Here is a 25,702-nt window from a genome sequence, read left to right as displayed (position 1 = left end):
GTCGGCTTTTAATCCCATTAGTTTCTCAAGTACTTTTTCTCTACTGATCTTAATTACTTTACATTTCTCACTTTCAATGGTTCCCCACTATTTTATGCTTTTTGAGTCATCTACTGTGAAGTCAGATACAAAATATTTGTTTGAAGTCGCTACCATTTCCTTATTCACTGTTAGAATTTCTACTCTCAGCCTCTAAGGGACCAAACGCTTATTTTTGCTACTTTCTTCCTTTTTACATACTCGTAGAAGCTCTTACAATCTGTTTTTATATTTCTTGCTAGTTTCCTCTTATTCTATTTTCTGCCATCCAATTTTTGGTGAGCCGTTGCTGGTTTCTAAAGCTCTCCCAATCCTCAGGCTTAGTACTATTCTTCGCAACATTATAAACCTCTTCTTTTTATCTAACACCATCCTTAACTTCTTCAGTTAAGTCATGGATTGATCACTTTTCCCGCGGAGTTTTTATATCTGAATAGAATGTATATTCGTTGAGAATTTGGGGGTATTTATGATGTCTGCCACTGCTTATCTACCATCGTACCTTTTAATCTAATTTCCCAATCTACCATAGCCAACCTGCCCCTCACACCTATGTAATTGGCTTTATTTAAGTTTAAGACTCTAGTTTCCGATTTAAGTATTTAACTCTCAAACCCAATGTGAAATTCTATCATACTATGATCACTTTTCTCCAGAGGATATTTTACTATGAGATTACTGATTAACTCTGTCTCATTGGAGAATACAAGATCTAAAATAGCCTGTTCCCCAGTTAGTTCCATGACGTATTGTTCTCGGAAACGCATTCTATTAACTTGTCCTCCAGACTACCGTTGCCAATTTGATTTGCCTCGTCTATATGAAGATTAAAATCCCCACAAATATTGCATTACCTTTATTCCAAACTTCTATTATTTGTTGATTAATATTTTGTCCAACGTTATAGCTGCTGTTAAGGGGGCCAATAAACCATTCCCACTAGTGTGTTCTGCCCCATGTTATTTCTTACCTCCGCCCATACAGATTCTACTTCCTTATCTTCAGAGCTAAGATTCTTGCTCATTACTACCCTGATGTCATCTATTTCAGGCCTACCCCCACTCCTTTTCCATTCTGCCTATCTTTTCAAAACGTCATGTACCCTGGAATATTTAGCTTCCAACCATGGCCGCCTTGCAACCACGTATCTGTAATGGTTATTAGATCAAACCCATTTATCTCCATTTGTGCCACTAATTCGTCGATTCTGTTGTGAATGCATCGTGCATTCAGATAAAGAGCCTTGAATTTTAAACTTTTTAAACCATTATTCCCTGCTTTCCCCTTATTCACTGTTTTATTACCATTAAACTCTGTCCCTTCCTATCACACTCTGCTCATCTTTACCCATATCGTTACACTGCTCCATTGTCTTGACTTTTCTCCCGATATTCATAAATTTCCTTTCACCCGACGCCTCCACCCCCTTTTTTTTTTTAGTTTAAAGCCCGATCTACAGCCCTAGTTATTCAATTCGCCAAAAGACTGGTCCCAGCTAGTTTAAATGGAGCCTGTCTCAACAGAACAGCTCCCTCTTTCCCCAATAGTGGTGCCAGTCCTCCATGAACTGAAACCCCTTCTTCTCAAACCACTCCCGCCCAAACCACTCTTTGAGCTACGCATTTCTCTCACTGATCTGCTTGCCCTTATGCCAATTTTGCATGGCTCAGGTAACAATACAGTGATTATTACTTTTGAGGTTTTGCATTTTAATTTGGACCCGAGCTCCTCAAACTCTCTCAGCCAAACCTCATTCCTAGCTCTACCTCTGTCTTTGGTTCCTACATGGACCACGACAACTGGATCCTCCCCATCCCACTCCAAATTCTTCCGGGCAGGTAACACAGCCTTCGGAACTCCCAGTTGTGGCCACAGAGAACAGTATCTATTCCCCCGATGATACTGTCCCCGACCACTACAACATTCCTTTTCACTTCCCCCCAACTTGACTGGCCTCCTATACCATGGTGCCGTGGTCAGTTTGCTCATCCATCCTGCAGACTCTGCCCTCATCCAAACAGGCATCAAGAACCTCAGACTTGTTGGATAAGGGCAAAGGCTGAGGCTCCTCCAGCACTTCACCTCGGATCCCCTTACCTGCCTATGTCGCAGTCACACCCTACCTAAGGAGTGTGATTGCCTCCTCGATCAAAGTGTCCAGGAAACTCTTCCTCTTCCCTGATGCTCTGCAATGTCTGCACCTCGGACTCCAGCTCAACAATTCTGAGCTGAAGTTCAAGATGTAGACACTTACTGCAGACGTAGTTGTCCGGGGTCCCGATGGTCTTCGCAAACTTCCACATGCTGCAGTTGCAGCTCACCACCTGCACTGCCATCCCTATTTAACCTAGTTTGATTTATGTAATTAATTAATTTGAGTTTATGCATTTAATTAACATATCTTATTCTCATAATTTAACCCTTTAAGCTCTGGTAGCATTGTGATAAATGTACATCGTACCCCTCCAAGGTCAATGTAGATGTTCCGCGGTTCAGTGTCCAAAACGGAATGCAGTATTCTCGATGGATGAATGAAAGTTCTTTGGTTCAACAAGTCCATTCCATTTTTGAGTAAATTGGTCACAGAGTTAAAAGTCAGTTTGGTAACCCATTATGTCACCCAGTCTTGACATGTTTAAATACAAACTCAGTGAAACTGGAAAAGTATATTAATTCAAAATTTAGCATTTCAGCTACTACTTTTAAAACAAAAGCACAGCACTCCATCTAACCACTTTTAATTTGTATCTAATATAGCTTAAGAAATACAAAAATACACAAAATTTAACATTAAACTGAACTTTTACCAATATTTCTAGACTAACACACTGCTTGCCTGAAGTATCTGCACCTACCATGATACCACCATTTTGTTTTCTTTGGATTTTTATTACATGTCCTTACATAAAATGAATTATCAGGAGGCCGCCTCTGTAATAAAGCAGATAAATTGAAATGGTTAACACTAATGCAATCAGACACTTTGTTTTACATGTCAGAGCAACCCACTCCAAGGATCTGGAACAACTTTGTCCTGTACATACTGTCATAATAGGATAGCAGAGCAATTTTCTACAATGTCTTTGCAGGTGTATCCAGTAGCTGTGTCATAAAGACCAGGAAGGTTCCAGGTTCAATTTTCTGCCGAAATTAGTTAATCTTAGCCAGAGTGAAGGTAGTTGCACTATAACTTGCCACAGTACTCAAGGGTATATACATTGAAGGTGGAGAAAGGCATGAGGAAAACATTCAGATCTCAGGCTCCAGAGACGACAACTTGTATTTATATCGCACCTTTAACACAGTGAAACGTCCCAACACGCTTCACAGGAGTATCATGCGATAAAAATTTGACACCGAGCCACATAGAGAAATTAGCATAAGTGACCAAAAGCTTGGTCAAAGTAGTATGTTTTAAGGAGCGTCTTGAAGGACGAAAGAGAGGTAACAGAGGTTTAGGCAAGGAGTTCCAGAACTTGGGGCCTAGGCAGCAGAAAGCATGGCCACCAATGGTCGAGTGATTATAATCAGGGATGCTCAAGAGGGCAGAATTAGAGGAGTGCAGACATCTCGTGGGTTTGTGAGGCTGGAGGAGATTACAGTGATAGGGAGGGGCGAGGCCTTGGAGGAATTTGAATACAAGGATGAGAATTTTGAAATCAAGGCATTACTTAACCGGAAGCCAATGTAGGTCAGCGAGCACAGATCTACTGGAAGTATGGATGTGTAAGGGGTGGTTTGCAGGGGGTCAGCTTTCCCTTCTGACCTTATATGAGCGGTTCCGAATCGCTCCCACACCCTTGGTTCTAGACACTGGAATTATGAAGGGACTGTGACAGACTTGGACAGACAATCGGTTTCAAGGTAGGAAGCAGGTATGGCTTTGTGTTTAAAAAGTAGTAAAAAGGCACACCTTTAATAACACACACAGACCAATACACACTGAAGGGTACAACACATTGAATAAATTGTTCAATTACAGTCTGTGGGGAAAAGAATACAGCTTAAACTCTAAATGGGGTAAAGAGGCGAATGCAGATACATTTACACAAGTTATCCCAGCCTCCCCCTCTCCCAATTCCCCTAACTAACTAAGTTATAGCTCTCAGGGCTCAGGGGCTATGCTCACCAATCCCTTTAGACAGTTGCCGGTGAATCACGGTTTCGGGGTTCGCTGCACTTGGCCTTCTAGGTGAGCCGTACCCCGGACGGAGGAGAGAACTTCGGACTGCGTAGTCTTCGGTTGGGGTGCGTACGTTGATGCGGTAAGTTGCGTTTTGGATGTACGGGGTAAATACCCACTTTCTTTGGTTAGGAATAGTTTTAGTTAGTCCTTTTTGGTAATTTCTTACCCGTTGGTCGTTCAGAAGTAGATTGTAGAGTGGAAATAAAGGTCGATTCTTTGGTTTTTGCTGAGTTGGTTTCGGTTGGTCGTTTTGCTGGTTGTGGTGGCCCGGGTTGTCAATTTGGTTGCTGAAAACCTTCCGTTTCGTGGGTCTCGTGCTCGGTCGGTCCTTGACGATTTCTTGTAGTTTCTTTCACTACTCCATTTCTTCACTCCCCAGCTCCGGCTGCTTGTGTCTGTGTCTGAGTCTGTGCGAGTTCCAGTCTCTGTGTTCTGCTAGCTTTTAGTTCTGCTAGTTTTGAGTTCTGCTAGTTTTCCTGTGTTCTGCTAGTCTGCGTGCTGCTCCTCTCCTTGTAAAAACTGGGGGATAGATATATCCCCAAAAAAAGGCTCCGTTATCTCCCATCAAATCTCTTGGGCTCTGTTTAAACTGTACTGTCCATTGATTTTCAAATGTCTCCTTTGTCAGCAGTAACTCGATTAGGGTGTGAGAATGTGATATCAGTGGTTTTGCATTGTTTTAGGATTGTCCAGTTTCTTGACCATGATTTCCATTGTGCTTGATTGGGTAATTCGATTATTTCTTAGAGGGTGAATAGTTCCCCCAGACAGTCTGGGGTCTTTAATACACGAATTTGCTTCAGACGTTGGCTCCACCTCCTGTATTTGGTAACTCTTTTTCGCAGCCAAAATGTTGTAGAATCTTAAAATTGATATGCTCCTTCCCATAGATGTTTAGGGGATCTTAAGCTTCTGTAATTTAGGTCCATTTTGAATTCCCTTTCTTATGAGTCCAAACACTGGGGGAGGGGGGGGGGGTCTCCATGAATGCATCCCCTTTTATCCCCCGCAGGCTTCGTCTGCCCCTTTAAACTCATTTTACAAGCCCAGAAATGGATTTTTCTCCTCTGCAGGGGAAAGGTACCTGGAATCTTTGCAAGATATTGGTAAATTCTACAGATGTCAGGTGAGAACAAGATCAGGCTTAGCTGTAACAGCCCTTGTGGTTGAATAGGCTGCTAATATAAATATCCATCAAACTGATCCAACCCACAAAGTGCCCCAACATAAACAGGACATGCCAGTAATACTAAGCACTAAAAGAGCCATCCACCCCAGCAACAATGTTGCAGTTATATATTTTTGTCCAAAAGCAATTAAAATGTGATCAGAAAAAAAATACTAGACATACAAGGGTCATAAAAAAAAAAATTCTGTGGCAAAGGAAAACCAATGTTCGAATACATTTCTGCTGCTAAATTTGATGTCAAACCGTAACTTTACAAATTATGCTTTTTTGCAAGACTCATAATTTATTTAAGTTCTTGGCTTCATACAGCTGTATGTAAGTGATAGGCAAACACCCTGTTTAATCGGAGCCCTGCACTGCTTTTAGGTCTGCAGCCCTTTTGGAGATGTAATTATTTTTGCAAATATATACTGATTGAAATTTGCTGCTAGTTAGCAGAGAATAAAGGGCATCACAACTGTCGAAGCAGTAGGTAACATTTTTAAGGAAGTAAGAACATAAGAAATAGGAGCAGGAGTAGGCCATTTGGCCCCTTGAGCCTGCTCTGCCATTCAATAAGATCATGGCTGATCTGATCTTGGCCTCAACTCCACTTCCCTGCCCACTCACCATAATCCTCGACTCCTTTATCGTTCAAAAATCTGTATCTCCACCTTAAATATATTCAATGACCCAGCCTCCACAGCGCTCTGGGGTAGAGAATTCCAAAGATTCACAACCCTCAGAAGAAATTCCTCTTCATCTCAGTTTTAAATGGGCAACCCATTTAAGGGAGTGTCGATGAATGTTATATATATGGACTTTCAGAAGGCATTCGATAAGAATCCACACAAGGGACTGTTGACAAAAATGAGAGTGTATGGAAATGGAGGCAACCGATTGACATGGGTAGGGAATTGGTTAGGAGGTAAGAAAGAGAACAGGGATAATGGATATGCACTCAAATTAGCAGGATGTAACTAGTGGTGTCCCACAGGGATCACTACTGGGCAATGTTCCCTTTAAGCAGTTGCGCATCTGTCCGCAGCTCCCGTGCAGGCCACTTGTCGGCTGTAAAATAGGAAAAACCGTGCATGCACGGGAATTTGAATGGGCCATGCAGCCCATTAAAGGGGCCGCGCACCCAAAATAAATTGAAGGGAACATTGGTACAGAAGCCTCAGCTTTTCACTATATTCATAAATGATTTAGATAAAAAGAATATAAAGCCATATATCCCAGTTTGCTTACGACACTAACTTAAATGGGAGCGGTGAGTTGCAAAGGGACACTGATAGATTAAGCGAGTGGGCAAAACTGTAGCACATGGAGTTCAATGTCCCTACCCGGGTGGGAAAAGAGCAGCAGCAGCCAGCTCCCGGGGATAAAAGCCCAAGTGCCCCAGGACACAGAGCAGCAGTCCCGACCCGACCTGGGTGGGAACAGAGGAGGAGCAGCAGCGGCCAGCCAGCCAGCACAGGCAGCAGCGCGAGCAGGTAAGAGAGAGCGACAAAGGCAAACAGGGCGACTACACTCGACATCACTGGAAGGCAGGGAAGCGATTGGTTGGTGAGTTTCTCTCTTTTCTTGCTTTAAATTAAGGGCCTTAAATTAGGGGCCGGGATTAATAACGAAAAACTAAATCTAATTAATTAAATACATTATAGATGGCAGGGAAGGCAATGTGTCACTGCTGCAACATGTGGAAGCTGGTGGACACCATTGAGGTCCACGACGACCATATCTGCAGCAAATATCTGCAGCTCAAGGAACTTCGGCTCCGCATTGAAGAGGTGGAATCCGAGCTGCAGACACTACAACACATTAAAGGGAGCTTTAAACTAATTAGTGGGGGTGGGGGGGTTGAGGTGAGCAGAAACCTAAAACCTCAAAGAACAAGGTGAAGGCAATAGAGCAGGGTAGCATTGGGGAAACGAAAACCAGAGCGTGACAGGAAGGGACAGAATCTATAAACATAAAAGTGCATCAGAAACTGGGGCCATAAGAGGAGAAAATGACAAGAAAACACATTTAAAAGCTCTTTATCTGAATGCACGCAGCATTCGTAACAAATTAGACGAGCTGTCGGCACAAATAGTTACAAATTGGTATGATCTGGTAGCCATAACAAAGACGTGGTTGCAAGGTGACCAAGACTGGGAACTAAACATTCAGGGGTACTTGACAATTCGGAAGGACAGACAGAAAGGAAAAGATGGTGGGGTAGCTCTGTTGATAAAGGATGGAATCACTGCAATAGTAAGAAACGATTTTTGGCTCAAATGATCAGGATGTTGAAATAGTTTGGGTGGAGATAAGGAATAATATGGGGAAAAAGTCACTGGTGGGCGTTATCTATAGACCCCCTAATAGTAGCAAATCTGTTGGTTAGAGTACAAACCAAGAAATAGTGGGGGCTTGTAAAAAGCGAACAGTAATTTTAACCTCCATATTTGATTGAACAAATCAAATTGGTCAGGGTAGCCTTGAGGAAGAGTTCATAGAGTGCATGGATGGGTTCCTTGAGCAGTATGTAACAGAACCAACCAGGGAGCAGGCTATCTTAGATCTGGCCCTGTGTAATGAGACAGGATTAATAAACAATCTCCTAGTAAAGCATCCCCTTGGAACGAGTGACCATAGCATGATTTAATTTCAAATTCAGATGGAGGGTGAGAAAGGTGGATCTCAAACCTACGTACGAAGCCTAAATAAAGGAGACTACAAAGATATGAGGGCAGAGTTGGCTAAAGTGGACTGGAAGAAAATGATTAAGAAAGGGAAGATAGACTATGAAAGTAAACTAGCATGAAATATAAAAAACAGATAGCAAGAGTTTCTATAGGTACATAAAAAGGAAAAGAGTGGCTAGAGTAAATGTTAGTCCCTTCGAGGACGAGATGGCAGAAACTCTGAACAAATATTTTGTATCAGTCTTTACAGTCGAGGACACTAACAATATCCCAACAGTGGAGAGTCAAGGGGCTATGGGGAGGGGGGGGGGGGAAAGAGGGAGGAACTTAACACAATCACAATAACTAAGGAAGTGGTACTCAGTAAGATAATGGGACTAAAGACAGATAAGTCCCCTGGACCTGATGGCTTGCATCCAAGGGCCTTGAGAAGTAGCGGCAGGGATAGTGGATGCATTGGTTGTAATTTACCAACATTCCCTGGATTCTGGGGAGATCCCAGCAGATTGGAAATCTGCAAATGTAACACCCCTATTTAAAAAAATGAGGTAGACAAAAAGCAGGAAACTATAGACCAGTTAGCATAACATCTGTGGTTGGGAAAATGTTGGAGTCCATTATTAAAGAAGCAGTAGCAGGACATTTGGAAAAGCAAAATTCGGTCAGGCAGAGTCAGCATGGATTTATGAAGGGGAAGTCATGTTTGACAAATTTGCTGGAATTCTTTGAGGATATAACGAACAGGGTGGATAAAGGGGAACTAGCAGATGTGGTGTATTTGGACTTCCAGAAGGTATTTGACAAGGTGTCACATAAAAGGTTACTGCACAAGATAAAATGCATGGGGTTGGGGGTAATATATTAGCATGGATAGAGGATTGGCTAATGAACAGAAAACAGAGAGTTGAGACAAATGGTTCATTCTTGGGTTGGCAATCAGTAACCAGTGGGGTGCCGTAGGGATCAGTGCTGGGACCCCAACTATTTACAATCTGTATTAACAACTTGGAAGAAGGAACCGAGTGTAATGTAGCCAAGTTTGCTGATGATACAAAGATGGGAGGAAATGCAATGTGTGAGGAAACAAAAAATCTGCAAAAGGACAGCGACAGGCTAAGTGAGTGGGCAAAAATTTGGCCGATGGAGTATAATGTTGGAAAGTGTGAGGTCATGCATTTTGGCAGAAAAAAAAAATCGAAGAGCAAGTTACTATTTAAATGGAGAAAGACTGCAAAGTAGTGCAGTACTGCAGGACCTGGGGGTACTTGTGCATGAAACACAAAAGGCTAGTATGCAGGTACAGCAAGTGATCAGGAAGGCCAATGGAATCTTGGCCTTTATTGCAGAGGGGATGGAGTATAAAAGCAGGGAAGTCTTGCTACAGTTGTACAGGGTATTGGTGAGGCCACACCTGGAATACTGCATGCAGTTTTGGATTCCATATTTACGAAAGGATATACTTGCTTTGGAGGCAGTTCAGAGAAGGTTCACAAGGTTGATTCCGGAGATGAGGAGGTTGACTTATTAGGAAAGGTTGAGTACGTTGGGCCTCTACTCATTGGAATTCAGATGAATGAGAAGTGATCTTATCGAAACGTATAAGATTATGAGGGGGTTTGACAAGGTGGATGCAGAGAGGATGTTTCCACTGATAGGGGAGACTAGAACTAGAGGGCATAATCTTAGAATAAGGGGCCGCCTATTTAAAACTGAGATGAGGAGAAATTTCTTCTAAGAGTTGTGGATCTGTGAAATTCGCTGCCTCAGAGAGCTGTGGAAGCTGGGACATTGAATAAATTTAAGACAGAAACAAACACTTTCTTAAACGATAAGTGAATAAGGGGTTTATGGAGAGCGGGCAGGGAAGTGGACCTGAGTCCATGATTGGATCAGCCATGATCGTATTGAATGGCGGAGCAGACTCGAGGGACCGTATGGCCGACTCCTGCTCCTATTTCTTATGTTCTTATGAAAGTGTAAGACGGTTGGTGAACAGTGGCGTACATTTGAGATATTTCATAACTTAACAAAAATATATTCCAGTGAGGAGGAAAGGGTGTAAAAGAAAAGATAGCCATGATTAAGGGCTCAATTTTCCCCAAAGCATTTTTTTGGCGTACTTGAAGAGTTGCGCCCAATTTTTTGGAGCCCCAGTATGCCCAAAAGAGAGAGAACCGGGTTACTGAGAATGGAACCAGACAGCCTTCCTGTGTGTGTAAATCAGGGACTGACTCTCTCTCGGGATAGGAGTGTGAGTGTGAGTGTGAGTGTGAGTGTGAGTGTGAGTGTGAGTGTGAGTGTGAGTGTGAGTGTGAGTGTGAGTGTGAGTGTGAGTGTGAGTGTGAGTGTGAGTGTGAGTGTGAGTGTGAGTGTGAGTGTGAATGTGAATGTGAGTGTGAGAGAGAGAACCGGGGACTGAGAATGGAACCAGACAGCCTACTTGTGTGTGAGAACCAGGAACCGAGAATGGAATCGGGCAGGGTTGGAGGTAAATTGCTGCTATGTGTTTTTCAATTTTTTCAGTGTGTCTGGGCATCTGCTGCACCACTTTCCTTGACTCTAGGGAAGGTTTTTCAGGACAGGCCACATACGGTGGCCTAATGAGAACTGGAGCAACTCTCAGCTGGTCAAACTTCCCTAAATGGCCAGAAATGGCGTAGGTGGCTGGTTACGCCGTCTTTGGCTGGAAAAAAAAACAGACTTAAAAAAATTCGTAACTAACTGAGTTACGCTGGTGCAAATTGATTGGGGAAACTGAGGATTTTTAAGTTAGGCCAGAAAAAGCAGCCTGCTCCAAAAATAAACAGCACAAATATTGGGGAAAACTGAGCCCTATGAGAGGGAAGATATATTTCGTGCTAGATTACTTTCATAATCTAAGAGTTTCTACAGGTACCTGAAAAGGAAAAGAGTGATTAAAGTAACTGTTGGCCCTCGGAAGATGAGATTGGAGAATTAATATGGGGAACAGGGAAATGGCAAAGACATTGAACAAATATTATGTATCGGTCTTCACAGTACAAGACACTAATAACATCCCAATAGTGGATAATCAAAGGGCTATAGGTAGGGAGGAACTTAATACAATCACTATCACTAATGAAGTAGTAATAGGTAAAATAATGGGACTAAAGGTGGACAAGTCCCCTGGACCTGATGGCTTACATCCTAGGGTCAAGAGAAGTGGCTGCAGAGATAGTGGATGCATTGTAATCTACCAAATATCCCTGGATTCTGGGGCAGTCCCAGCAGATTGGAAAACTGCAAATGTAACACCCCTATTTAAAATAGGAGGCAGACAAAAAGCAGGAAACGACAGACCAGTTAGCTCAACATCTGTTGTTGGGAAAATGCTGTCGTCCATTATTAAGGAAGCAGTAGTAGGACATTTGGAAAAGCATGATTCAATCAAGTAGAGTCAGCATGGTTTTATGAAAGGGAAATCATGTTTGACAAATTTGCTGGAGTTCTTCGAGGACGTAATGAGTAGGGTCGATAAGAAGGAACCAGTGGATGTGGTGTATTTGGATTTTCAGAATGCATTCGATAAGGTGCCACATAAGAGGTTACTGCACTAGATAAAAGCTCAAGGGGTTGGGGGTAATATATTAGCACGGATAGAGGATTGTCTAACTAACAGAAAACAGAGTCGGGATAAATGGGTCATTTTCCCGTTGGCAAACAGTGACTAGTGGGGTGCCGCAGGTATTGGTGCTGGGTCCTCAACTAATGACTTGTGAGGAGGACACAAAAAATTTGCAAAGGAATATAGACAGGCTAAGTGAGTGGGCAAAAATTTGGCAGATGGAGTATAATGTGGGAAAATGTCACTAGCAGAAATAATTGAAAAGCAAATTATAATTTAAATGGAGAAAAAGGTGCTGCAGTACAGAGGGACCTGGGGGTCCTTGTGCGTGAAACACAAAAAGTTAGTATGCAGGTGCAGCAAGTAATCAGGAAGGCAAATGGAATGTTGGCGTTTATTGCAAGGGGGATAGAGTATAAAAGCAGAGAAGTCCTGCTACAACTGTACAGGGCATTGGTGAGGTCACACCTGGAGTACTGCGTATAGTTTGGCACTCCGTATTTAGGGAATTATATACTTGCATTGGAGACTGTTCAGAGAAGGGTGACTAGGTTGATTCCGGAGATGAAGGGGTTGACTTATGAGGATAGGCTGAGTAGGTTGGGGCTATACTCATTGGAGTTCAGAAGAATGAGAGGTGATTTTATCAAACCATACAAAATAATGAGGGGGCTCAACAAGGTGGATGCAGACAGGATATTTCCACTCAGGGGAAACTAAAACTAGGGGGCATAGTCTCAGAATAAGGGGCCACCCATTTAAAACGAAGCGTGACGTCACAACCAAGAGTGTAAGTGATTGGCTGGTTGATTAGTGAGTAGTTTTTCTTTTTTCCTTATCTTGTCAATAAGAAACCTTTGGCATTGTTGCCACATTAGGTTATTTTAAGGGTTAAGTCATGGCAGGGGAGGCCAGACCCATGTCATGCTCCTCCTGTGCCATGTGGGAAATCAGGGACGCTTCCAGTGTCCCTGACCACTATGTGTGCAGGAGGTGTATCCAGCTGTAGCTCCTGTTAGACCGCATGACGGCACTGGAGTTGCGGATGGATTCATTCTGGAGCATCCGCGAGGCTGAGGATGTTGTGGATAGCACGTTCAGTGAGTTGGTCACATCGCAGGTAAAGGTTACAAAGGCAGATAGGGATGGGTGACTATCAGGCAGAGCAGGAGTAGGAAGTTCGTTCAGGAGTCCCCTGCTGTCATCTCCCTCCAAAATAGATATACCGCTTTGGATATTGTTGGGGGAGATGGCTCACCAGGGGAAGGCAGCAGCAGCCAAGTTCATGGCACCGTGAGTGGCTCTGCTGCACAGGAGGGCAGGAAAAAGAGTGGAAGAGCTATAGTGATAGGGGATTCTATTGTAACGAGAATAGATAGGCGTTTCTGCGGTCGCAACCGAGACTCCAGGATGGTATGTTGCCTCCCTGGTGCAAGGGTCAAAGATGTTTCGGAGCGGCTGCAGGGCATTCTGGAGGGGGTGGATGAACAGCCATTTGCCATGGTGAATATAGGTACCAACGATATAGGTAAAAAGCAGGATGAGGTCCCACAAGCTGAATTTAGGGAGCTAGGAGTTAAATTAAAAAGTAGGACCTCAAAGGTAGTAATCTCAGGATTGCTACCAGTGCCACGTGCTAGTCAGAGTAGAAATAGCAGGATAGTTAAGATGAATACGTGGCTTGAGGTGCAAGAGGGAGGGATTCAAATTCCTGGGACATTGAAACCAGTTCTGGGAGAAGGTGGCACCAGTACAAACCAGACGGTCTGCACCTGGGCAGGACCGGAACCAATGTCCGAGCAGGGGTTAAACTAATATGGCAGGGGGACAGAGGGAAATAAAATGGGGGCAGAAGCAAAAGATAGAAAGGAGAATAGTAAAAGTGGAGAGCAGAGAAACCCAAGGCAAAAAATCAAAAAGGGCCACATTACAGCAAAATTCTAAAGGGACAAAGTGTGTTAAAAAGACATGCCTGAAGGCTCTGTGCCTCAATGAGAGGAGTATTCGGAATAAGGTGGATGAATTAACTGCGCAGGCAGCTAGTAACGATGATGATATAATTGGGATTACGGAGACATGGCTCCAGGGTGACCAAGGCTGGGAACTCAACATTCAGGGGTATTCAACATTCAGGAAGGATAGACAGAAAAGAAAAGGAGGTGGGGTGACGTTGCTGTTAAAGAGGAAATTAACGCAATAGTAAGAAAGGACATTAGCTTGGATGATGTGGAATCTCTATGGATAGAACTGCAGAACACCAAAGGGCAGAAAGCGCTAGTGGGAGTTTAGTGAGACCACCAAACAATAGTAGTGAGGTTGGGGATGGCATCAAACAAGAAATTAGCGATGCGTGCAATAAAGGTACAGCAGTTATCATGGGTGACTTTAATCTACATATAGATTGGGTTAATCAAGTTGGTAGCAATGCGGTGGAGGAGGATTTCCTGGAGTGTATTAGCGATGGCTTTCTAGACCAATATGTCGAGGAACCAACTAGAGAGCTGGCTCTCCTCGACTGGGTGTTGTGTAATGAGAAAGGACTAATTAGCAATCTTGTTGTGCGAAGCCTCTTGAGGAAGAGTGACCATAATATGGTAGAATTCTTTAATAAGATGGGGAGTGACAGTGTTAATTCAGAGACTAGGGTCCTGAACTTAAGGAAAGGTATGAGATGTGAATTGGTTAGGATAGACTGGCAAATGATACTTAAAGGGTTGACAGTGGATATGCAATGGCAGACATTTATAGATTACATGGATGAACTTCAACAATTGTACATTCCTGTCTAGAGTAAAAATAAAACGAGGAAGGTAGCTCAACCATGGCTAACAAGGGAAATTAGAGATAGTGTTAAATCCAAGGAAGAGGCATATAAATTGGCAAGAAAAAGTAGCAAACCTGAGGACTGGGAGAAATTTAAAATTCAGAAGAGGACAAAGGGTCCAATTAGGAGGGGGGAAATAAAGTATGAGAGGAAGCTTGCAGGGAACATAAAAACTGACTGCAAAAGCTTCTATAGATATGTGAAGAGAAAAAGATTAGTGAAGACCAACGTAGGTCCTTTGCAGACAGAATCAAGTGAATTTATAATGGGGAACAAAGAAACGGCAGACCAACTGAACAAATACTTGGGATCTGTCTTCACTAAGGAAGACACAAATAACCTTCCGGAAATACTAGGGGTTCGAGGGTGTAGCGAAAAGGAGGAACTGAAGGAAATCCTTATTAGTCAGGAAATGGTGTTAGGGAAATTGATGGGATTGAAGGCCGATAAATCCCCAGGGCCTGATAGTCTGCATTCCAGAGTACTTAAGGAAGTGGCCCTAGAAATAGTGGCTGCATTGGTGATCATTTTCCAACATTCTATTGACTCTGGATCAGTTCCTATGGAATGGAGGGTAGCTAATGTAACACACCACTTTTTAAAAAAGGAGAGAAAACGGGGAATTATAGACCGGTTAGCCTTACGTCAGTGGTGGGGAAAATGTTGGAATCAATTATTAAAGATGAAATAGTAGCACATCTGGAAAGCAATGATAGGATCGGTCCAAGTCAACATGAATTTATGAAAGGGAAATCATGCTTGACAAATCTTCTAGAATTTTTTGAGGATGTAACTAGTAGAGTGGACAAAGGAGAACCAGTGGATGTGGTGTATTTGGACTTTCAAGGTCCCACACAAGAGATTAGTGTGCAAAATCAAAGCACATGATATTGGGGGTAATGTATTGATGTGGATAGAGAACTGGTTGGCAGACAGTAAGCAGAGAGTCGGAATAAAAGGGTCCTTTTCAGAATGGCAGGCAGTGACCAATGAGGTGCCGCAGGGTTCAGAGCTGGAACCCCAGCTAGTTACAATGCACATCAATGATTTAGATGAAGGAATTGAATGTAATATCTCCAAGTTTGCAGGTGACACTAAGCTGGGTGGCAGTGTGAGCTGTGAGGAGGATGCTAAGAGACTGCAGGGTGACTTGGACAGGTTAGGTGAGTGGGCAAATGCATGGCAGATGCAGTATAATGTGGATAAATGTGAGGTTCTTCACTTTGGTGGCAAAAATAGAAGACAGATCATCTGAATGGTGACAGATTAGGAAAAGGGGAGGTATAACGAGACCCGGGTGTCATGGTACATCATTCATTGAAGTTTGGCATGCAGGTACAGCAGGCGGTGAAGGCGGCAAATGGCATGTTGGCATTCATAGCTAGAGGAATTGAGTATAGGAGCAGGGAGGTCTTACTGCAGTTGTACAGAGCCTTGGTGAGGCCACACCTGGAATATTGTGTTCAGTTTTGGTCCCCTAATCTGAGGAAGGACATTCTTGCTATTGAGGGAGTACAGCGAAGGTTCACCAGATTGACTCCCGGGATGGCAAGACTGACATATGAGGAGAGACTGGATCAATTGGGCTTGTATCCACTGGAGCCTAGAAGAATGAGAGGAGATCTCATAGAAACATATAAAATTCTGACGGGATTGGACAGATTAGAGGCAGGAAGAATGTTCCGTTGCTGGGGAGTTCCAGAACCAGAGGTCACATTCTAAGAATAAGGGGTAAGCCATTTATGACCGAGATGAGGAGAAACTTCTTCACCCAGAGAGTGGTGAACATGTGGAATTCTCTACCACAGAAAGTTGTTGAGGCCAATTCACTAAATATATTCAAAAAGGAATTAGATGTAGTCCTTACTACTAGGGGATCAAGGGGTATGGAGAGAAAGCAGGAAAAGGGTACTGAGGTTGAATGATCAGCCATGATCTTATTGAATGGTGGTGCAGGCTCGAAGGGCCAAATGGCCTGCTCCTGCACCTAATTTTTGTGTTTCTATGTTTAAAACTGGGATGAGGAGAAATTTCTTCGCTGAGGGTTGTAAATCTATGGAATTCTCTGCCCCAGAGAGCTGTGGAGACTGGGTCATTTAATATATTTAAGGCGGAGATGGATAAATTTTTGAGCGATGAGAGTAAAGGGTTATGGGGAGCGGGCAGTGAAGTGGTGAAGACTCCATGATCAGATCATCCATGATCTTATTGAATGGCGGAGCAGGCTCCAGGGGCCAAATGTCCAACTCCTATTTCTTATGTTCTTATATTCTAATATATTAAGCCCCAACCCCACAAGCTCTTATCTTGTGCAGTAACCTTTTATGAGGCATTTGATCGAATGCCTTTTGTAATTTATCTCTATTTAATTTGCTTTTTTATTTTTTCTGCCAAAGTGGATAATCTCACACCTTCCCACATTATACTCCATCTGCCAAATGTTTGCCTACCAACTTAGTCTGTCTATATCCCTTTGAAGATTTTTTGTATCCCCCTCACAACTTGCTTTCCCACCCATCTTTGTATCATCAGCAAACTTGGCTACATTACACTCGGTCCCTTCATCCAAGTTATTAATATAAATTGTAAACAGTTGAGGCCCCAGTACCGATTCCCTGTGGCACCCCACAAGTTACCGTTTGCCAACCGGAAAAAGACCCATTTATCCCGACTCTGTTTTCTGTTAGTTAGCCAATCCGCTATCCAAGCGACTATATTACCCCCAACCCCATGAGCTTTTATCTTGTGCAGTCGCCTTTTATGTGGCACCTTATCAAATGCCTTCTAGAAATCCAAATACACCGCAACCACTGGTTCCACCTTATCGACTCTGCTCGTTACATCCGCAAAGAACACCAGCAAATGTCAAATATGATTTCCCTTTCATAAAACCATGCGGACTCTGCTTGACTGTATTATGCTTTTCCCAATGTCCTGCTCCCGTTTCCTTAATAATGGACTCCAGCATTTTCCCAACAGATATTAAGCTAACTGGTCTATAGTTTTCTGCTTTCTATCTGTCTCCTTTTTTTTTTAAAATAGGCGCATTACATCCTCAAAGAATTCTAGCAAATTTGTCAAACATGATTTCCCTTTCATAAAACCATGCCAACCTGGTTAAGCGACAACACAAGACTACATGCATGCTAAACAGCGGAAGCAGCAAGGTACAGATAGAGTCAAGCGATCCACAACCAATGCATTAGATCAAAGCTCTGTAGTCCTGCCACATCTACTCTTGAATGGTGGGCAGACAATTTAACAACTAAGGGGAGGAGGTTCCATGAACATCCCCATCCTCAACGATGACGGAGCCCAGCACACAAGACAAGGCACAAGCGTTCCCTTGTTCTGTTTGGTGGCTGTATGCCCCCCCTAGTTTCTCTCTACTGCTGCGCCCTGATGTCGCTCACCCTGCCAAATTAGTTTAAACCCTCCCCATCACTAGTTAATCTCCCTGCAAAGACATTGGTCCCAGCACAGTTCAGGTGCAATCCATTCAGCTTGTACAGGTGACTCCTGCCCCAGAACTAGTCCCAATGCCCCAGGATCCTGAAGCTCTCCCTTCTGTACCACTTCGCCAGCCACGCATTCACCTGCACAATCTTCCTGTTTCTGTGCTCACTCGCACGTGACACTGGGAGTAATCCAGAGATTACCACTTTTGGGGTCTTGTTCTTTAATCTTTTTCCTAGTTCCTGAAACTGTAGGACCTCAACGCTTTTCCTACCTATGTCATGGGTTCCAATATGGATGATGATTTCTGGCTGAACCCTTTCCCCTCAAAATTTCATGCGCCTGTTCAGTGATAGCCTGGCACCAGATAGGCAACATACCATAGAAACATAGACAATAGGTGCAGGAGTAGGCCATTCGGCCCTTCGAGCCTGTACCGCTATTCAATGAGTTCATGGCTGAACATGCAACTTCAGTACCCCATTCCTGCTTTCTCGCCACACCCCTTTGATCCCCCTAGTAGTAAGGACTACATCTAACTCCCTCCTGAATACATCTAGTGAACTGGCCTCAACAACTCTCTGTGGCAGAGAATCCCACAGGCCCACCACTCCCTGGGTGAAGAAGCCTCTCCTCATCTCGGTCCCAAATTGCCCACCCCCCATCCTTAGACTGTGACCCCCGGCTCTGGACCTCCCCAACATTAATAAGAACATAAGAATTAGGAACAGGAGTAGGCCATCTAGCCCGTCGAGTCTGCTCCGCTACCCAACAAGATCATGGCTGATCTGGCCATGGACTCGGCTCCACTTACCCGCCCGCTCCTCATAATCCTTAATTCCCTTATTGGTTAAAAATCTATCTATCTGTGATTTGAATACATTCAATGGGCTAGCCTCAACTGCTTCCTTGGGCAGAGAATTCCACAGATTCACAACCCTCTGGGAGAAGAAATTCCTTCTCAACTCGGTTTTAAATTGGCTCCCCCGTATTTTGAGGCTGTGCCCACGAGTTCTAGTCTCCCCGACCAGTGGAAACAACCTCTCTGCCTCTATCCCTTTCATTATTTTAAATGTTTCTATAAGATCACCCCTCATCCTTCTGAACTCCCAACGAGTAAAGACCCAGTCTACTCAATCTATCATCATAAGGTAACCCCCTCATCTCCGGAATCAGCCTAGTAAATCGTCTCTGTACCCCTTCCAAAGCTAGTATATCCTTCCTTAAGTAAGGTGACCAAAACTGCACGCAGTACTCCAGGTGCGGCCTCACCAATACCCTATACAGTTGCAGCAGGACCTCCCTGCTTTTGCACTCCATCCCTCTCGCAATGAAGGCCAACATTCCATTCGCCTTCCTGATTACTTGCTGCACCTGCAAACTAACTTTTTGGGATTCATGCACAAGGACCCCCAGGTCCCTCTGCACCACAGCATGTTGTAATTTCTCCCCATTCAAATAATACTCCCTTTTACTGTTTTTTTTCCCCCAAGGTGGATGACCTCATTTTCCAACATTGTATTCCATCTGCCAAACCTTAGCCCATTCGCTTAACCTATCTAAATCTCTTTGCAGCCTCTCTGTGTCCTCTACACAACCCGCTTTCCCACTAATCTTTGTGTCATCTGCAAATTTTGTTACACTACACTCTGTCCCCTCTTCCAGGTCATCCATGTATATTGTAAACAGTTGTGGTCCCAGCACCGATCCCTGTGGCACACCACTAACCACCGATTTCCAACCCGAAAAGGACCCATTTATCCCGACTCTCTGCTTTCTGTTAGCCAGCCAATTCTCGATCCATGCTAATACATTTCCTCCGACTCCGCGTACCTTTATTTTCTGTAGTAACCTTTTGTATGGCACCTTATCGAATGCCTTTTGGAAATCTAAATACCCCACATCCATCGGTACACCTCTATCCACCATGCTCGTTATATCCTCAAAGAATTCCAGTAAATTAGTTAAACATGATTTCCCCTTCATGAATCCATGTTGCGTCTGCTTGATTGCACTATTCCTATCTAGATGTCGCGCTATTTCTTCCTTAATGATAGCTTCAAGCATTTTCCCCACTACAGATGTTAAACTAACCGGCCTATAGTTACCTGCCTTTTGTCTGCCCCCTTTTTTAAACAGAGGTGTTACATTAGCTGCTTTCCAATCCGATGGTACCTCCCCAGAGTCCAGAGAATTTTGGTAGATTATAACGAATGCATCTGCTATAACTTCCGCCATCTCTTTTAATACCCTGGGATGCATTTCATCAGGACCAGGGGACTTGTCTACCTTGAGTCCCATTAGCCTGTCCAGCACTACCCCCTAGTGATAGTGATTGTCTCATATGGGCTCACGTCTGCAGTCGCAGATATGCCTGAGTCAGCCACACTCTCGCTCTCTCTCCCTTGGAACTCTCTGCGGGGTGATCGCCTCCTGAAACTCTCAGCTTCCCATATACACTGTAGCGACTCCAGCTGCTGACCTCAAGCTTGAGCAGTTGGGGGCACTTCCTCAATGTGATTTTCTGGGACACACAAATTGTTCGAGTTCCCACGTGACTCAGGATGTGCACGCGACAGGCCCCAGCTTTCCTGCCATGTTAGCCAGTTTTTTTCCTTAGCTTTAAGGCTATTTAACTGTTTCACTAATACTAAAACTCTAATCGCTAAAAAAACACGAACCAATAAACTAAATACTTAAATTAACTTAACCCTAATCACCAAATATTTATCTTAAATACTTCTGTAATTCCTTGGATTCCACCATCTGCACTGGTTGTTATGTCACGTGTTCAGTTTTCTCCATGTGATTGTCTTGCGATGCTCTCTGCCGCTGTCGCCGCACCTACCCTGTTTTTATGCTCCTTGGGCTTCCCGCAATTCTCTCATTTGTCACTTATTTACTGTTGCCCCTTGGTTTTAAGTACTTTGCACTTCCTTCCCCCTCTGCACCAAAATCCTGCATTGTTTAGCAAGCCACTCCGTATAGCGGATTCTCCCACCTCCATGCACACACAAATCAAGGTACAAGAGAGGAGAGAGAAAAAAAAAGTATCCCTGCCCCACTCAAATTGCAAATGAATAAGCTGTCACGGAAATGGGAAACCACAAGACACCATCCCATTAGAGTTTACAGCTATACAGTAGACATGACCATTTCCCCAGCCCGTGATACACAAGAAGCCTTACACAAGAACAAAATTTTGAGCGAGAAAAGACCATTCAGCCCATCAAACTCACTGCACCCAGAGTCCATGCTCCCACTAGCCAAAACCTCAGCATTAGCTGTTCTAGATTCCAAGGTAAAAGTAACAGTTGATCTTCTTCTCCAAATTGGCTAGCTGCAGCTTTAGATACTGGCTTGCACTATAGATCCAAATATGGCTACAATCGATTTAAATGATAAATTCCTTCCATTGAGGTGGTTATTAGACAGATTTTGACTTCATGACAGCAGGTACACGACCTTTAGTTTCTTCTGGCAGAAAAGGCACAATCTAACTGTCCATTATCTTGGCAACAGAAGAGTATGTAGTATTCTTTATAACACTAACTTTAATTGGACCAGCACCTCATTGCAGATTTATGGTACAACTGGGCATTCATACCTTTGACCAGAGACATGCTTTTATCACTTATAGATTTGACTACTCCAAATCTGTGACCTACATTCTTTCACCCTCCATAAACTTCGATGTGTACAAAACTCTGCCACACATGTTCTGCACCAGGTCCAGCTCATCCATTACACCCATCCTCACTGACGCACATTAACTCTCCATCCCCCACAGTGTATTAAATTTAAAATCATTGTTGTAGTCTTTAAATCCCTCTTTTACCTTCTCTCATCCCATCTCTGCAACCTCCTCCAATTCTATATCCCTACCCTCCCCAAATGCCCCTTTCCTTTGACTCCTGACTTTTGTGCATCCCTCCCATCCTAGTGGCAATGCCTTCAGCTGCCAGGGTCCTAATCTCTATAGCTCTCTCCGTAAAACCTTCCTTTAAAACCTTCTGAAAATCCATTTCTTCGACAAAACCTTTGGTCACCCCCATACTTTCTTTGGCTTGATGCCAGTTTTCCTCATGCCTATCTGTGAGTGTGGCCGTGGGACATTCTTTATGTTAAAGGTGCTATATAAATACAAGTTGCTTTCTGACTCCGATTCCCTGATGGGGCAAATGCACAGACGAAAAAGGCACCATGTTCGGTTTCTGATCTGTGTGGAGTTTATCTCAGCAGGTTGATGGAAGAGGTGCAACAATGAGCTAGAGTAAAAAAAAATTCAGAGTTCTTTTTTTAAAAAATTTGTTCATGGGATGTGGGTGTCACTGACAAGGCCAGCATTTATTGCCCATTCATAATTGCCCTCAAGATGGTGGTGAATCGTTGCAGTGAAGGTATGTTTCTTGTAGCATTTTTTTTATACAACAGAGTGGCTTGCTAGGCCATTTCAGAGGGCAGTTAAGCGTCAACCACATTGCTGTGGGTCTGGAGTCACATATAGGCCAGACCAGGAAAGGACGGCAGATTACCTTCCCTAAAAGGACATTAGTGTACAAGATGGGTTTTTACGACAATCCAATAGTTTCATGGTCACCATTACTGACACTAGTTTTTTTAATCCAGATTTTTATTTAACTGAATTTAAATTCAGCTGCTGTGATGGGATTTGAACTCACGTCTCTGGATCATTCTTCTTCTTAGGCAGTCCCTTTGAGTCGAGTATGACTTAGTTCCACACTGATATGAGTTCTCAGGTGACTGATGAGACCAATGCAGGATCTACAGTCTCTGTCACAGGTGAGGCAGGTGGTGGTTGAAGGGACGGGTGGGTGGGGTGCTTGGGTTGTCGTGCGCTCCTTCCGCTGTTTACGTTGGCTTCCACATGCTCCCGGCGAAGAGACTCGAGGTGTTTGGCTCCTTCCCGGATGCTTCTCCTCCACTTTGAGCGGCCTTGGGCCAGCAATTCCCAGGTGTCGGTGGGGATGTTGCACTTTTTCAAGGAGGCCTTGAGTGTCCTTGAAGTGTTTCCTCTGCCACCTGGGACTCGCTTGCCGTGTCAGAGCTCTGAGTAGAGCGCTTGTTTTAGGAGTCTATTATCGGGCATGCGGACGACGTGGTCCGTCCATCGGAGCGGATCGAGCGTGGTCAATGCTTCGATGTTGGCCTGAGCTAGAACACTGACGTTGGCGCGGCTATCCTGCCAATGGATTTGCAGGATCTTGCGGAGGCAGCGTTGGTGGTACTTCTCCAGTGCTTTGACGGGTGGTCCTTCTCTAGTGCTCTGGATCATTAGTCCAGAGCTGACAAACAAGGCAGAGACCCGAAAGGCATGGAGGAGTACTATTTGCTCCCTCTGGCAGAGTCTTGATAACCCACATTGAAAATATCTACCCAAGGCAGAAATGCACTGTGTCCCAACTAAGTTCAAGAAGCTGGAACTTTGGAAACAGTCATGCTCCACATTAATAAAGCAAAATACTGCGGATGCTGGAATCTGTAATAAAAACAGAAAATGCTGGAAATCTCAGCAGGTCAGGCAGCATCTGGAGAGGAAGCAGAGTTAACGTTTCGGGCCAATGACCCTTCATCAGAACAAAAGAAAAGGTCTGTGATAGGTTGAAGGTCTGTGATAGGTTCAAAGACATAGACCTTCCCTTTTGTTCTTTCTTCCCCTCTCCCTTCAGTGCTTCTTTCCAAACACTCTCCAGTTCTGACAAAGGGTCATCGACCCAAAACGTTAACTCTGCTTCCTCTCCACAGATACTGCCTGACCTGAGATTTCCAGCATTTTCTATGCTCCATATTAGCAAGGTTCCAAACAATAATATGGCAGTCAGCCAGGCATCAGCTTTGGAACTGACAATTGACTCAGATACACTAATATCAACACATTGTAACAATTCACAATTAATACCCTTAAGCTAGAAGTGCAGGCAGCAGCCCAAAGCAGCTTTTTCTTTCTCATTTCTCAACTCTTGTCTTGGAGAACTGGCTCTTTCTAGGATAATGTTTCACAGGCACAGACATCCTCCAATACCTCACCAATGCATACACTCTTCGACATAGCAAGTGTAAACAGGCTATTCACCTGAGCGCGCATCACAGCTGACCTCATTCTTGTCTCACCTGACCTTCACACTCATATTTTTCAGTAGGGATTGAGAGAGAGAATAATTAGCAGTCAGAACCTTGGCTGAATTTTCTTTCCTTGGAGATGCTGTGACTAATCTAGCGCTCTAACTGCTGCATTGGCTTAATTGAGCACAGATCATTGCTGGAAGTTTTCTTTATAGTCTAGCAAACAGTCGAAAGGATATTAAGAATGAAATTTATAGACAAGTTACAGAGGGGTAGACAAATACAGATATAATTGTAGAAGGTAAAAACAATGCGTCTCCTGCCGCCTGACTTAACAGACTTGCTAAGTTTAGCTCTGCTCGTGTTTCCACCATTAGAAGAGGATTGCACCAGCATGGTGTAAAACGCTTTAACGCTAGCATAAAAGTACTGCAGTAGAAATCATTTCTGCCTGCTACTCAGATGCATTGTTGATACTGCAGCTGCTTCAGGAAATTCCCAACTAAGCTACTGTGCTGCAATCTTGAGATTTAAAAAAGCAACACAAGGGAAGGGCAAACTATCAGTCCACAGAAATGTATTGAGAGAAATTTTTGGCGAGATTGAAGGTGCATCGGCCATAGAAACACATTACTGTAACAAACAGCTATGTCCTTAACCTTGATATTCCAGTTTTACACAAATATCCGAGGCAAATTTTGAACATTCTAACCCTGGAGTTAATGGGCCCAAATTTGGCCCTCCCATTTTTTCGGCGCACTCACGTGAGATGCACCAACTTCCTACGATCCAAACGGCACCAAAAAGATGCCCCGGGATTCTGGCCCCTCTGCCGACTCTCCCGGGGCATGGCATGGCGTGGCGAGTCCATTGGGGGTCGGAGCTAGGGCCCTGCACCTAAAAGAGGCGCAGCTGTCCGTATGCGCAGTAGAGTGTTCGTGCATGCGCAGTGGCTCCTCCCATGATTGTGATGATGCGTGCCTGCAGCCTGGGACCCAAGGCGTCCCGCCCCTATCTGGGCTGAGTGGCTGGCCGGCTGTTGTCTTCCCTCGGAAAGAGCAGTCATCGGAGAGAGCAGTGGTCGGAGAGTCCTCGAGAGAGAGTCGGAGAAGGAGAAGAGTCGGAGTCAGCCCGCTGACTTCCCAGGCCGAGTTAGGAAGGTAGGACTTAAATTTTATGTTTTATTTATTATTGATAGTTTTTATGCTTCTTGAATGTTGTTGTGAAGGTGTTTAGTGCTTTGCAAGGTCCTCTCAGCTTCCCTTCCCCCCCATCTCTGGCTACCTGTGCTGATTTCTTAACTCTCCGCAAGGGTTTTCTGTGCGGCCACAAACGCTGGCCTAAGTTAGTTTAGAGCAACTATTAGCTGCCCTAACCGGCTTAAATGGCCAAAACAGGCATAAGTGGTTGGTAACGCCTCCTTTTGAAAAAAAACTTTTAAAAATCCTAACTCACTTACACTGGCGCAAATTAAATGTGCAGAATGGGGATTTTTAAGGTACTCCAGAAAAATCAAGTTGCACCAAAAAAAAATGGAGCAACTCCTGGGCAAATTTGGGCCCAATTTCTAAAAAATAGGATTTTGCAAGGATGAACCTTATGTTTTTGATCTAGAGCTATGCAGTATGTCATAAGGGTATTTTTTTTTGTATTTTAGTATTCTGCA

At 43.9% G+C, this 25,702-nt stretch overlaps 1 protein-coding gene across 2 annotated transcripts in view; it reads right to left on the bottom strand.

Annotated features, from left to right (window-relative positions):
- The window catches only part of ube2wb (ubiquitin conjugating enzyme E2 Wb), a 117,550-nt gene that overhangs the window by 23,571 nt on the left and 68,277 nt on the right, over positions 1-25,702 (bottom strand). For both annotated transcript variants that reach the window (XM_070891141.1, XM_070891147.1), the window contains exon 5: positions 2,895-2,970. In XM_070891141.1, coding sequence (XP_070747242.1) covers positions 2,895-2,970 — 76 coding nt within the window. The remainder of the gene's footprint in view (positions 1-2,894; positions 2,971-25,702) is intronic.

Source organism: Pristiophorus japonicus, chromosome 1 (genome assembly GCF_044704955.1).
Source record: "Pristiophorus japonicus isolate sPriJap1 chromosome 1, sPriJap1.hap1, whole genome shotgun sequence".
NCBI classification, from domain to species: Eukaryota; Metazoa; Chordata; class Chondrichthyes; family Pristiophoridae; genus Pristiophorus; species Pristiophorus japonicus.
This window is presented reverse-complemented; position numbering and strand designations above follow the sequence as displayed.